This window comes from Aquarana catesbeiana, linkage group LG05 (genome assembly GCF_042186555.1).
Source record: "Aquarana catesbeiana isolate 2022-GZ linkage group LG05, ASM4218655v1, whole genome shotgun sequence".
Lineage (NCBI taxonomy): Eukaryota > Metazoa > Chordata > Amphibia > Anura > Ranidae > Aquarana > Aquarana catesbeiana.
Window position 1 is genome coordinate 644,249,196 of NC_133328.1, and position 13,615 is coordinate 644,262,810.

At 54.9% G+C, this 13,615-nt stretch overlaps 1 protein-coding gene across 4 annotated transcripts in view; it reads right to left on the bottom strand.

Moving 5' to 3' along the window:
- SETD2 (SET domain containing 2, histone lysine methyltransferase) overlaps positions 1–13,615 on the bottom strand; it is a 131,827-nt gene that overhangs the window by 95,182 nt on the left and 23,030 nt on the right. For 2 of the 4 annotated variants that reach the window (XM_073632467.1, XM_073632466.1), the window contains exon 2: positions 13,009–13,092. The exons of the other annotated variants lie outside the window; for them this stretch is intronic. In XM_073632467.1, coding sequence (XP_073488568.1) covers positions 13,009–13,092 — 84 coding nt within the window. The remainder of the gene's footprint in view (positions 1–13,008; positions 13,093–13,615) is intronic. 4 annotated transcript variants of the gene reach the window in all.

Below are 13,615 nucleotides of genomic sequence, written 5' to 3' on the forward strand. Positions count from 1 at the left end.
GAAGGGTCCTGAAATGACATTTCTGCAGATGGACACAGTTGACCGACTTTGGAGTCCCGTATCTCGGGGCCACTTAGTGCTAGGAACCCCAAATTTGGTGTGCAAACCCAGTGGAACTAGCACTATTACACATCCAAAGCTGGAATTCCAAGTAGCCCCGATACACGGGGTCCCAAATTCGGTTCGGAAAATGGCAAGCACTTTTCTGCAGCAGAGAATGACATTTTCTGAACCGACTTTGGGGCCCCGTATCTCGGGGGTCACTTGGTCCTAGGAACTACAGCTTTGGATATGTTGTAGTGTTACCACTGGGTTTGCACACCAAATTTGGGGTTCGGAAAATGTCATTCTCTGCTACAGAAAAGTGCTTGACTCGAGTATAAGCCGAGGGGGTCATTTTTAGCACAATGAATGTGCTGAAAAACTCGGCTTATACTCGAGTATATACGGTAGTTTATTCAGCATGAAATGGAGCTTGGTTATGTAGCATGAGGCTGTTTATTTTGCAATATTTACCATTTTTTGGTAAAATCATTCAGTGAATCCAAGCTCTGCAAGCTGAGATAACATGCACTGCATTGATGCCTCACACAATGTCACAGTAACCATGAAATAAAAGAAAGTTCAGGAATATTCCTTTATCCCGTTGTTTTGCAAATCTATGTACACTACAAACTGTATGATTGAATCAGTTCTGATGTTTCCGTTTTTCCTAACCTGACAGCTTATTATCCTAAATAGGAAACCTTCATTTTGTTTGCAAATATTAAAGCAGAGTTCCACCCCTTTTTTTAGTTTATTAAAAGTCAGCAGTTACAAAAAGCGTAGCTGCTGACTTTTAATAAACAGACACTCACCTGTCCCACGGTTCAGTGATGCGGCCGCCCACAGCCTCGCTCCTCTCCCCCTCCTCTCCGCCTCACCGTCATAGCAACTGTGGGCACCCGGCCGCGACAGCTTGCGGCTTCACGGCTGGGTGTGCACTGCGCATGTCGCGCTGCGCTCTGCTATTGGCCAGGCAATATTCTGGGACCTGTGACGTGTCCCAGAAGATCGCATGCAGGGAGGGGCCGAATAAGGGGAGAGGAGGAGTCGCCTAGGTGGCCAAGAAAAGGAAGGAGGAAGTAGGACAGGAAGTCCCACTAAAAAGAAGGTACACACTCCCCCCCCCCCCCCCCAACGACATGCCAGTTGGTGGGCACCGGGCCGGGACAGCTTGCGGCTTCACAACTGGGCACACACTGCGCATGCGCGAGACGCGCTGCGCTCTCTCAGTGGACAGGCAATCTTCTGGGACCTGTCACGTGTCCCAGAAGATTGTAGAGAGGGATCGACCACCTAGGGGAAAGGAGGAGGCACCTAGGCGGTTCATGGGCGGAAGGAGGAAGTGGGGCCAGAAGCCCCTCTCTAAAGTAGTCACACACTCTCCCCCCCCCCCCCCAAAAAAATTACATGCCAAATGTGGCATGTAAGGGGGGGGGGGTGCTTAAAGCGGAAGTTCCACTTTTGGGTGGAACTCCGCTTTAAAGATTCTAACTACCAGCAAGAATAAGTGCTTACATTTTAAAAGAGGACCTGTCATTTCAGATCCATCATGGCAGTGCCTGTTAGCGGGCATCCCACTCCCCTGTTGCCGCCACGTCCCTCACCTTGTGTCACTGCCGCATCACCAGCCATTCTATTAAAGTTAATAGGACCGTCAGTGAGCCAACAGCGGGTCGGGAGGAGGAGCCAACAGCGGGTGGGGAGGAGGAGCCAACAGCGGGTGGGGAGGAGGAGCCAACAGCGGGTCGGGAGGAGGGGGGCCAACAGCGGGTCGGGAGGAGGGGGGCCAACAGCGGGTCAAGAGGAGGGGGGCCAACAGCGGGTCAAGAGGAGGGGGGCCAACAGCGGGTCAAGAGGAGGGGGGCCAACAGCGGGTCAAGAGGAGGGGGGCCAACAGCGGGTCAAGAGGAGGGGGGCCAACAGCGGGTCAAGAGGAGGGGGGCCAACAGCGGGTCAAGAGGAGGGGGGCCAACAGCGGGTCAAGAGGAGGGGGGCCAACAGCGGGTCAAGAGGAGGGGGGCCAACAGCGGGTCAAGAGGAGGGGGGCCAACAGAGGAGGAGGAGCCAAAGGAGGAGGGGCCAACAGCGGGTCAAGAGGAGGGGCCAACAGCGGGTCAAGAGGAGGGGGGCCAACAGCGGGTCAAGAGGAGGGGGGCCAACAGCGGGTCAAGAGGAGGGGGGCCAACAGAGGAGGAGGAGCCAAAGGAGGAGGGGCCAACAGCGGGTCAAGAGGAGGGGGGCCAACAGCGGGTCAAGAGGAGGGGGGCCAACAGCGGGTCAAGAGGAGGGGGGCCAACAGCGGGTCAAGAGGAGGGGGGCCAACAGCGGGTCAAGAGGAGGGGGGCCAACAGCGGGTCAAGAGGAGGGGGGCCAACAGCGGGTCAAGAGGAGGGGGGCCAACAGCGAGTCAAGAGGAGGGGCCAACAGCGGGTCAAGAGGAGGGGCCAACAGCGGGTCAAGAGGAGGGGCCAACAGCGGGTCGAGAGGAGGAGCCGCTTCAGAACAGAGATGACAGTTGCTTTTTAAAAATTAGGATTTAAAATCGACTTGATTTAAATCAAATCCACCCGACCCTCCTGCCGGCTGCAACTTTAGCACCAACCCTCCTGATGGCCACAACCCTAATGCTAATGCTCCTGCCATTCACAAGCTTAGCACTAACCCTCCTGCGAGCGCCAATCTTTGCGACAACCCTGTGGCTAGTTGTAACCTTAAAGCTAGAGCCCTCGGTGGCCCCAACATGAGCACTACCCATCCCACTGGCCCTAACCTAAATGCCAACCCTTTCCGGTGGATCCAGCCCAAACACTTACCCTTCTGCTAGATGCAACCCAAGCAGCAGCTATCTGCCATCTTTGTGTTAAAAACTGTCAAGCTATTTTTCACAACGCAACGCACGGGGCCTCAATGGCCAGTCACCAGACCCAAACATGGTCACATGGGGGCAGAGGCATGCCACAAAGTGTACAATGCTGGGTATGGTCGATAGCTGCAGGGATAGTCATTGGGACAACAGAAAGCAGTAGTAAGGGCAATTACAGAGGTACAGAGACCAGAAAGTGCCCAGCACAGGGTGGGTGTGGGGTCTTGTTAAAGAAACAGGCCACGTATGCATATCCCCCCCCCCCTCACCTTGTGCTGGGATCCCCTACTTTGAAGAGTAAACTTCCGGCGACGAAGGAAACCAGAGCCAAGATCCCGAAGTCTCCTCTTCCAGGCAAGCCTTGTATTTCTTTAATGACAGGTCAGCTTTAAAAAAACCGACACCCCGCGCCCCCCCCCCCCCCACAAGGACCAACTCTGCATTTCTCTCACGCTGCCTCTTGGAAGTGAACCCAGGAACGCTTATCCTCCAGCTATAAAAAGACTTCTAGATCTCTGCAGGCCTCCATGTGCCGAATTCCCGAGGAATCAGAGGATTAAACCCCCGCAGGATACCGCCGCAGCCGTACGGAGAAGGCAAACTAGAAAAAGGGGGGGGGGGGGTGAGGTTCTGGAATACATTCCTTTGACATCTGTTGTCAGAAAAAAAAAAAAAAAGGGGGGGAGATAATGAGATATTGATAGTGAACCTGACATTATTGCACACGCCACAAACGGCGAAGTAAAAATCTCCACGTCAGAGTGAAGGCCCCCCTATAATACGTGTGTCAATGGGGGCGACAAGAGTGATGGGGGGGGGGGGGGATTGGGGGCAGGTGAGGAGGCATTGGAACACCTTCTCGCTGCCTGCTTTAACCCCTTTAAACCCACACTAGCCCGCCGCAACTGCGTGCACTGTAAGCGGTTGGTTGCAGGGTGGCCCCATTTTCTTGAATGGGTCGCACTCGTCAGGCACTACACCCACCCAAAGCGACAGGGGGTAAAATTCCTGCCGTGGCTTGCAGCATGTGTACAGAATCGGGGGGCCGCTGCCTCAGCAGCTAAAGAGGGTAGCAGCACGGCTCAACCATGAGGTTTTTTTTTTTTTTTTTTACCGCCCCCTTAACTGCTAGTGTGAACGAGCCCCAACAAGGAACGTCTGGGATTTGCTCCCTTTTGGTCCTATTTATTCGGCATCCTCCAAAGTAGGGCTGCAACTAACGATTATTTTCATAATCGATTCGTTGGCCGATTATTTTTTCGAATAATCGGAAAAAAAAAAAAATCATAAAAACAAAACAAAAAAATAATAATAATAATAATAAATAATACGCCATTTTTTCATTTATTTAAAATATTAACGAAAAAAACAAACAGTGTTACACAGGTCACATACAGGTACTCTGTCATGATGGGGTTTATAGTACAAGAACCCCCCCCCCCAGGAACACCAACAATGGGGCACTATTCCCCCCAGAAATACTGTACCTATGATGGGGCACCATCACCCCCCCCGTAACACCATTGATGGGGCACTATTCGCCCACCCCCCCCCCCAGAACACTATTGGTGGGCCACTATCCCCCCCCCCCCCCCAGGGACACCAATGATGAGGCACTACTATTCCCCCTTCTAGGAACACCAATGATGGGGCACTATTTCCCCCAGAAATACCAATGGTGGGGCACTATCCCCCCACACACACACACCATTGATGGGACACTATGCGCCCCCCCCCGAACACCTATGATGGGGCACTATTCCCCCCAGAAATACCTATGATGGGGCACTATTCGCCCCCCCCCCTCCCAGAACCCCATTGATGGGGCACTATTTGCCCCCTCCCCAAGAATACTAATGATGGGGCACTATTCCCTCCCAGAACACCAATGATGGGGCACTTGTCCTCCCAGAGTTACCAATGTTTTGCCATTGTATGAATGTCTTGCCACTGTACTTTAAAAGTAAGCCGCTACTTTGTCGCAGCTCGCCGCTCACCGCTGCCTCTCTCCTCTCTCTGTTCCCTCGAGGCAGCAAGGCGGGCGGGGCTGAGAATACCCCGCTGATGTCAGCGAGGAGGAGAGAGGCGGACCTGCCTGGTCACATGAGCGCGGCTTGTACACAGGGTATTGTGTAACACTGGGACAGAGGCAGGACTGACAGGCAGGGAGGAAGGTGCGTGCAGACCAAAGAATCGATAGTGAAAATCGTCGACAACAATTTTCATTATTGATAAATCATTTCAGCCCTACACAAAAGCCCCGCCCCCATCCGCCAAAGCCCCACCCCCACCATTTTCTAAAACCCCCTAGGCAAACTTCTGCCCTCTGGCTGTTGCAGAACTACAAGTTCCATGAGGCATTGCAAGACTTGACTGCCAAAGGCATGACCCCCAGAGACAGAATAAGGGGGGGGGGGGGGGGGACTGGAGAATGCAAAACCTGGTGCAGATCTGCAGAGAAACCAATCAGCTTCCAGGTTTCATTGCCAAAGCTTCATTGAGCAAGCTGAAGTTAGAAGCTGGTTGGCTACCATGCACAGATTTTGGACTCTTCAATTTGAGTAAATCAACCCCAACGTGTCTTGCAGTTTGGCCCTTCAACTGTTGCAGAACTACAAGTTCCATGAGGCACTGCAAGACTCTTGACAGCCAAAAGGACGACTCCCAGAGGCATGATGGGACTTTTAGTTCAGCAACAGCTAAAGGGCCGAAGTTGGCCTACCCCTGCCCTATACATACCTTATTCCTGCTATCTTCTTGTTGGTCCAGTGACGTCACCGCAGCTTCTTCTCCTGACAGGTGGCCGGCATTCTTCTAAGACTGAGCAGCAGTAACATGACGACATATGGGCCTCATTTAGTCCCGGAGTACTATGAGCCCAGCCCGTGAGGTGGTGCACCCCCTGGGGGGGGGGGGGGGGGGGGGTATAAAAGACCAGCTGGCTTCATTGGAAACGGGCATGATTGACAGAGGACAGATTGACTGTCCTGAAGAGGACCAATGACATTAGGTCGGGGTTTTTTTTTTGGGGGGGGGTAACAATCTCCCCCTGGTGTTATGGAGAGGAAAAAAGGGGGGTGGCTCTGTATTCCTGTCATATGATGACAACGCTGCTCTACCATAGATACAGTATGGTGAGCGAGAGTTGTCACTCTAGGACAGGCAGTCTGTTACTGGCAATATGACATTCCTGTTTTTTGGTTTAAACACACTTTAAGGAGGAACTTTACCCCCCACCCCTTAACTTTGGTCCTCATACTTACCATGCAAATCCAGTTTTATCTGGTGAAACCTCCCAATTCACCACCGGGTCCAGCGCCACCATCGTCAGGTGGATAGGTGTCTCTTCCAGTGGGTTCTTGCATCTAGCCCCTTGATGTTCTGCAGCACATGCGCAGTGCATCTGAGACTGCCCGACGCATGCATAGCATGTTGGACATTGCCCCGAAAGCCTCCTGGGATGGGTGATGCTAGAATCCCAAGGGGCTCGAGTATTCCAGGGGATATCACCTAGGCATGAACCAGAAGTGCAGGGCCAGGACCTGCTTAAAAGAAAAGGATTCTTTGATTGTGGAATTTGGAATTATGCAAAGGTTGAAGGGCTGCTTTAAGACAAATATAGAAAAAATAAAAGCCCCCCCCCCCTCCCCCCCCTTGGCGTGGTTGTCAAACGGGGTAGCGTATATCCGTCACCATCTCTTCACACTGACAAATAATTAGCAGTTCAGAAAGAAAAGACAATACACGGTGCCACCACCGGCCCCCGGGGACAGCTCAGGTATCTACTTTGTCCTCATTGAGTGAGACGAGGACGTTCTAATAACCCGGCAGCTGCTCTCTGGAGGGCCTGGGCTGGTCGTCACGGCAACAAGAATGACGCCATTCATTAAGGAGTCCTCCGGAGTTAAGGGAGCAGGTGCGACCTGGTTTCTACCCGCAATGCTCCAAAATAAAAAAAAAGGACACGGACAGTTAACCGCCGTAAACCACCCTCAAAGAGAGGACTACCGAAAGCTTCCCCCACCCCAAAAAAAAATCTGAGCAAATTTCTTCCAGTGTCTGGCTCAGCAGAACAAATTCCTTTTTTTTTTTGTCGAGGCAGCAAAAAATCCCAACCGAGAGGAGAAGACTGGAATATTGAGCTTGGTGTGTCTGGATTGTTTGTATAGTAGTAAATAATTGATCGGGTGACTCCTGAACTCTACAAGGCGGGAAGGTCCAATGGTGCAGCCATCATCCAATGTTGACAAAGTGTCTCCTTTCCCACTGCTCTCCACTCTTCCTCACCGCCCAACCCCCTCCTTCCCCCTCTTCCTCACCGATCCCCCACTGCTCTTCACTCTTCCTCACCGCCCAACCCCCTCCTTCCCCCTCTTCCTCACTGCTCTCCCACTGCTCCCCCCCCCCTTCCCCACTGCTCTCCACTCTTCCTCACCGCCCAACCCCCTCCTTCCCCCTCTTCCTCACCGATTCCCCCACTGCTCTTCACTCTTCCCCACTGCTCTCCACTCTTCCTCACCGCCCAACCCCCTCCTTCCCCCTCTTCCTCACTGCTCTCCCACTGCTCCCCCCCCCCTCCCCACTGCTCTCCACTCTTCCTCACCGCCCAACCCCCTCCTTCCCCCTCTTCCTCACCGATCCCCCACTGCTCTCCACTCTTCCTCAACGCCCAACCCCCTCCTTCCCCCTCTTCCTCACTGCTCTCCCACTGCTCCCCCCCCCCTCCCCACTGCTCTCCACTCTTCCTCACCGCCCAACCCCCTCCTTCCCCCTCTTCCTCACCGATCCCCCACTGCTCTCCACTCTTCCTCACCGCCCAAGCCCCTCCTTCCCCCTCTTCCTCACCGATCCCCCACTGCTCTCCACTCTTCCTCACCGCCCAACCCCCTCCTTCCCCCTCTTCCTCACCGATCCCCCCCCCCTTCCCCACTGCTCTCCCCCCCCCCTTCCTCACCGCCAAACCCCCTCCTTCCTCACCACTTCCCCCCTTCCCCACTAATCTCCCCTCTTCCTCACCGCCCAACCCCCTCCTTCCCCCCTCTTCTTCACCGGTCCCCCCCTCCTCACTGCTCTCCACTCTTTCTCATCCACCTTCCTCACCGCCCAACCCCCTCCTTCCTCACCGCTTCACCGCCGCCCCCCCATTGCTCTGCACTCTTCCTCATCCACCTTCCTCACCGCCCAACCCCGTCCTTCCTCACCGCTTTCCCCTTCTCCCCACTGCTCTCCACTCTTCCTTATCCACCTTCCTCACCGCCCAACCCCCTCCTTCCCCACCACTTTCCCCCCTTCCCCACTAATCTCCCCTCTTCCTCACCTCCCAACCCCCTCCTTCCCCCTCTTCCTCACCGATCCCCCACTGCTCTCCACTCTTCCTCACCGCCCAACCCCCTCCTTCCCCCCTCTTCCTCACCGCTCCCCCCCCTCCCTACTGCTCTCCACTCTTCCTCATCGCCCAACCCCCTCCTTCCTCACCCCTTTCCTCCCCTTCCTCACTGCTCTCCACTCTTCCTCACCGCCCAACCCCCTCCTTCCTCACCCATTTCCCCCCCTTCCCCACTGCTCTCCACTCTTCCTCACCGCCCAACCCCCTCCTTCCTCACTGCTTCACCCCCCCCCCATTCCGCATTGCTCTGCACTCTTCCTCATCCACCTTCCTCACCGCCCAAGCCTGTCCTTCCTCACCGCTTTACCCCCTTCCCCACTGCTCTCCACTCTTCCTCATCCACCTTCCTCACCGCCCAATTCCCTCCTTCCTCACCCCTTTCCCCCCCTTCTCCACTGCTCTCCCCTCTTCCTCATCCACCTTCCTCGCTTCACTCTCCCCTTCCCCTTCCTCACCACTCACCCCCCTTCCCCCTATTTCTCCCCACTTCCTCACTGCTATCCCTATATTCCTTACCACTCACCCCTCTACCTTCCTCACTGCTCCCCTCCTCGCTGTTCTCCCTCCCTCCTCACCGCCTACCCCCCTTCCCCATCACTCTCTTCTCTTCTTCACCCCCCCATCCTCACCACTTTCCCCCCTTCCCCACCGCTCATCCTCCTTCCCCACCATCTTCCTCATAGCTTTCCCCCCTACCCCATCACTCTCCCGCCCTCTTCACAGCCCTTTCTCTCAGCTCTCCCCCCCTTCCTTTTTCATCTTCCCCATTGCTCTCCCCTCTTCCTCATCGCCCACCCCCCTTCCCTCTATCTCTCCCCACTTCTTCACTGCTCCCTCCCCCCTTCCTCAGCGTTATCCCCATATTACTTACCGCTCACCCCTCCCCCTTCCTCATCACTCTTTTCTTCAACCCCCTTCCTCTCACTGCCCCTCCCCCCCTCCCCCCCCCCAGCACTCTCCCTCTTTATGCTCTCCCCACTTCCTCATCGCTCAGCCTCCTTCCTTGCCACTCACCACCCTTTCCCATTACATGTCCCCCTTCCTCACCACCTCTGAGAGTCTCTTACGCTGTTTAGACAACAATAAATGACCTGCCAGCCCGGCTTTCCCATATGATAATCCTGTCCTCACTACAATTCAGGTCTGTGCACAGAAAACCTCCACATCGAGCAGGAGATACAGTTATGGCTTAAGCCGGTGGTACACAGTTCGAGTCTCGGCACGGATCACCAGGAACCTGCTGAGATTCGGACCATGTGTGAGCAGGCTGAATGTACCAAAGTTGCTCAATGGATCAACGTGGGTACAACCAGCCTGCCGGATTTTACATGTGATTATTGCTAGCAGCTATTATAATTGCTAGCAGTAATCATTGTGTTCTCCTGGCCAGGACTGCTCCCTCAGTTGTTGTCGTCCTCTTCCCCCTCCGGGAGAACACATTGGCTCTGCAGGAGGGATTCCCGTGGTTGCAGGAAAGAAAATCGCTCCATGTATGGCCAGCTTTAAGCAGCCCATAGATTAAATAGATTTTCTTTCCTGCAACCACAGGTTGCAGGGGAAAAAAAAAATAAATAAAAAAATAAATAAATAAATCGCACAGTCAGTGTTAATGGGGGAATCCCTCCCACTGCGCTTTTGTATTCTGCTGGCAGAGGGGCCTTAGGGAGCCGTCCCAGCTGGCAGAACACAATGATTAATACTAGCGGCTATAGCTGCTGGCAGTAATTGCATGACAAAAAAAAAAAAAGAGAAGAAGAAGAAGGACAGCCTGATTGAACACAGTTGTCTTATTGGGGAGATTTCCCTTCACTTCCTGTTCCATAGCCAAAACAGGAAGCGAGAGGAGATCCTTCCAAAGTGTGTTGTCACCAGAAACGATGTCCCCATTGGAAGATTTCCCCTCTATTCCTGTTCTGGTGACAAACCAAAGTTTGGGATTTTCTTTCACTCTTGGAGAAATAGGGAGGGCGAATCCCCCTACCGGGGGAACAGACGGCAATAAAAACCTAACAGGGGTTCTAATTCCTCTCCACTCCATCCAAAACAAACTAAAAAGTTTTGCCTTTAGTCGTACTTTAAATCCCAGTCCGTGCTGTCGAAATGTGTACAGCCAGACTTAAAGGGGTTAAAAAATAAAATAAAAAGTTATGTACTGATTTAAAATATAAAAAAACACAACAATTCTAAAGTAAAATAGTACCAGTGTCCTGTACAGCAGGACTAGGAAAGGGCGGGCAGCACTAAGAGCCAATCAGCTCTCTGCTGAAGAACAAATGAAGACGGGAGCAGAGTGATGGCTTCATCAGTGTTCCACTGCTCACTCATTGTCCAGTATTGTTTGGTGGGTGGGGCCTCAGCTCAGCATGGACCCCCCCCCCCCACTTACATTGGACTTAGGATGGTAGAATGCGGCATCTGCCATTTCCGACAAATAACCGTCTGTATGCGACTGTCCAGTGACAGGTTCCCTTTAGCAATAACCACCATCTCCCAACCTACCCTCCTCCAGAGCTCACTATATAGCTGTGACAGCGGTGGTGGTGGTGCTGGTGGTGGGGGGGAGGGGGTTTGTAGAGAAGATAGATCGATATCCAAAACACCTGGGGTGTTGATTTGGTTCAGCCAATCAGGTGACACAAGCAGCAGAATTTGCACTCACAGCCCGCGGCTCCAGCTATTCCCAGACTTGCTGACTAGTAGAATTACACAGCGAGATAAGTAGGGGGTATAAACACAACCTGAGAGCGCCGAATCTGACTCGGGAATGTGAAAAATCCATGTCAGGGGTGACTGAAGACACCAGACAATGTAAAGCCGTTATGCTAATAGGCGTAATCAAAGCTGAAAGCGTGGAAATGGCAAACTTTATTTTTTTGTTTTGTTTTTTCAGCTAGTTTTGTGATAAAAGCACCACTGCCAGACAACACAGCCAGGGCCTGCAGTGCCCCTGCCCTCCCTGCAGTGCCTGTGTTCCCCCTGCACTGCCCCCTGTCATCCATGCCCTTCCCCCTGTGCACTCCACTGCCCTCCCTGCAGTGCCAGTGTCCCTTCTGCTCTGACAGTGTGCCCCACTGCACTGCCCTCCCCCACTGCCCCCCCTACCCTGACCTCTGTCCTCCATGCACTGCATGTACTCCACTGTCCTCCCTGCCCGTGTCCCTCCTGCCCTCTGTCCACTCCACTGTCCCCCCTACAGTGCCCGTGTCCCCCCTTACACTGACCTCTGTCCTCCCTGCAGTGCCCGTGTCCTCCCTGCCCTCTGTGCACTGCACTGTCCCCCCTACAGTACCCGTGTCCCCCCTACCCTGACTTCTGTCCTCCATGCACTGCGTGTACTCCACTGTCCTCCCTGCAGTGCCCGTGACCCCCCCTGCCCTCTGTCCACTCCACTGTCCTCCCTACAGTGCCCATGTCCCCCCTACCCTGACCTCTGTCCTCCATGCATTGCGTGTACTCCACTGTCCTCCCTGCCCTGCCCGTGTCCCCCCTGCCCTCTGTCCACTCCACTGTCCCCCCTACAGTGCCCGTGTCCCCCCCTACACTGACCTCTGTCCTCCCTGCAGTGCCCATGTCCCCCCTGCCCTCTGTGCACTGCACTGTGCCCCCTGCAGTGCCTGTGTCCCCCCTACCCTGACTTCTGTCCTCCATGCACTGAGTGTACTCCACTGTCCTCCCTGCAGTGCCCGTATCCCTCCTGCCCTGCCTGTGTTCCCCCCCCCCCCCCTGCCCCCTGTGCACTCCTGTCCTCCCTGCCCTGGCTGTGTCCCCCACTGCACTCTGTCCTCCCCGCCCTGCCCTCTGTGCACGCCACTGTCCTCCCTGCAGTGTCCGTGTCCCCCTGCACTCTGTCCTCCCCGCCCTCCCTGCAGTGCCCGTGTCCACCCTGCCCTCCCTGCAGTGCCCATGTTCCCCTGCCCCCCCTCCTGCCCTGCTCGTGTCCCCTATGCCCTCCGTGCTCCAGCCCTCTGTCTTCCCTGCAGTGCCAGTTTCCCCCCTGCCCTCTGTGCACTTCACTGTCCTCCCTGCCCTGGCCATGTCCCCCACTGCCCTCTGTCCTCCCTGCAGTGCCTGTGTCCCCCCCTGCCCTCTGTCTTCCCTGCAGTGCCAGTTTCCCCCCTGCCCTCTGTGCACTTCACTGTCCTCCCTGCCCTGGCCGTGTCCCCCACTGCCCTCTGTTCTCCCTGCAGTGCCCGTGTCCCCCATGCCCTCCCCGCCCATGTCCCCCATGCCCTCTGTCTTCCCTGCCATCCCTGCAGTGCCCCCCCTGCCCGTGTCCCCTATGGCCTCGGTCCGCCCTGGCACTCCACTGTCCTCCCTGCAGTGCCCATGTCCCCCATGCCCTCCCTGCAGTGCCCGTGTCCCCCATGCCCTCCCCGCCCATGTCCCCCCCTGCCTGTGTCCCTCATGCCCTCTGTCTTCCCTGCCATCCCTGCAGTGCCCCCCCTGCCCGTGTCCCCTATGGCCTCGGTCCGCCCTGGCACTCCACTGTCCTCCCTGCAGTGCCCATGTATGTCCCCCATGCCCTCCCTGCAGTGCCCGTGTCCCCCATGCCCTCCCCGCCCATGACCCCCCTGCCCATGTCCCTCATGCCTTCTGTCCTCCCTGCAGTGTCGCCCCTGCCCGTGTCCCCTATGTCCTCATCGCCCTGTTCTCTGTGCACTCCACTGTCCTCCCTGCAGTGCCCGTGTCCCCCCTGCACTGTTCTCTGTCATACCTGCACTGTCCCTGGTCCTCCCAGCACTGCTCTCTGTCCTCCTCTGTCCTTCCTGCGCAGTCATCACATCTAAGAATTGGTAAGCTGCAATATAATAAAGGTTTGTTTCTGGGTTTAACATACACATGTATAGAATTACATTATAACAGACTAGCTTAAAGTAGAACGAAGGCCTCATGCACACTGGATGTTTTTAGTGCTGTTAGGGGCATCTTGTGTTTATTTTTTCTGCCTCTAAACCCCCCTCCATGTTAGCCTGTGTGTCCATGCAGAGGCAGAAAAACATAAAAACCCAACTGCCAGCACCGTCCAGGAGCCGCAGCGTCCCGACACTACTAGACTGCGCTGGAGAGTCAATTCATTTCAAATGGGCAAAATAAACCATTCTATGAAATGAATTCATGCCCAACCCTTTCGATGCGCCTAGAAGAGCTGCTGCCAGGAGAAAAGGCGTCTGGCAGAATTGGGCAAACCCACTGTGTGCACAAAGCCTGAAGGCAAACGTATTTCTTTCTGCATATATAATAGTTGTTCAGTGCGCCGGATCAACGTCACCGGAAGCTCCAAGTCTCAGAGTAACGATCAGGAGCCATAAGGACGAGCTCCG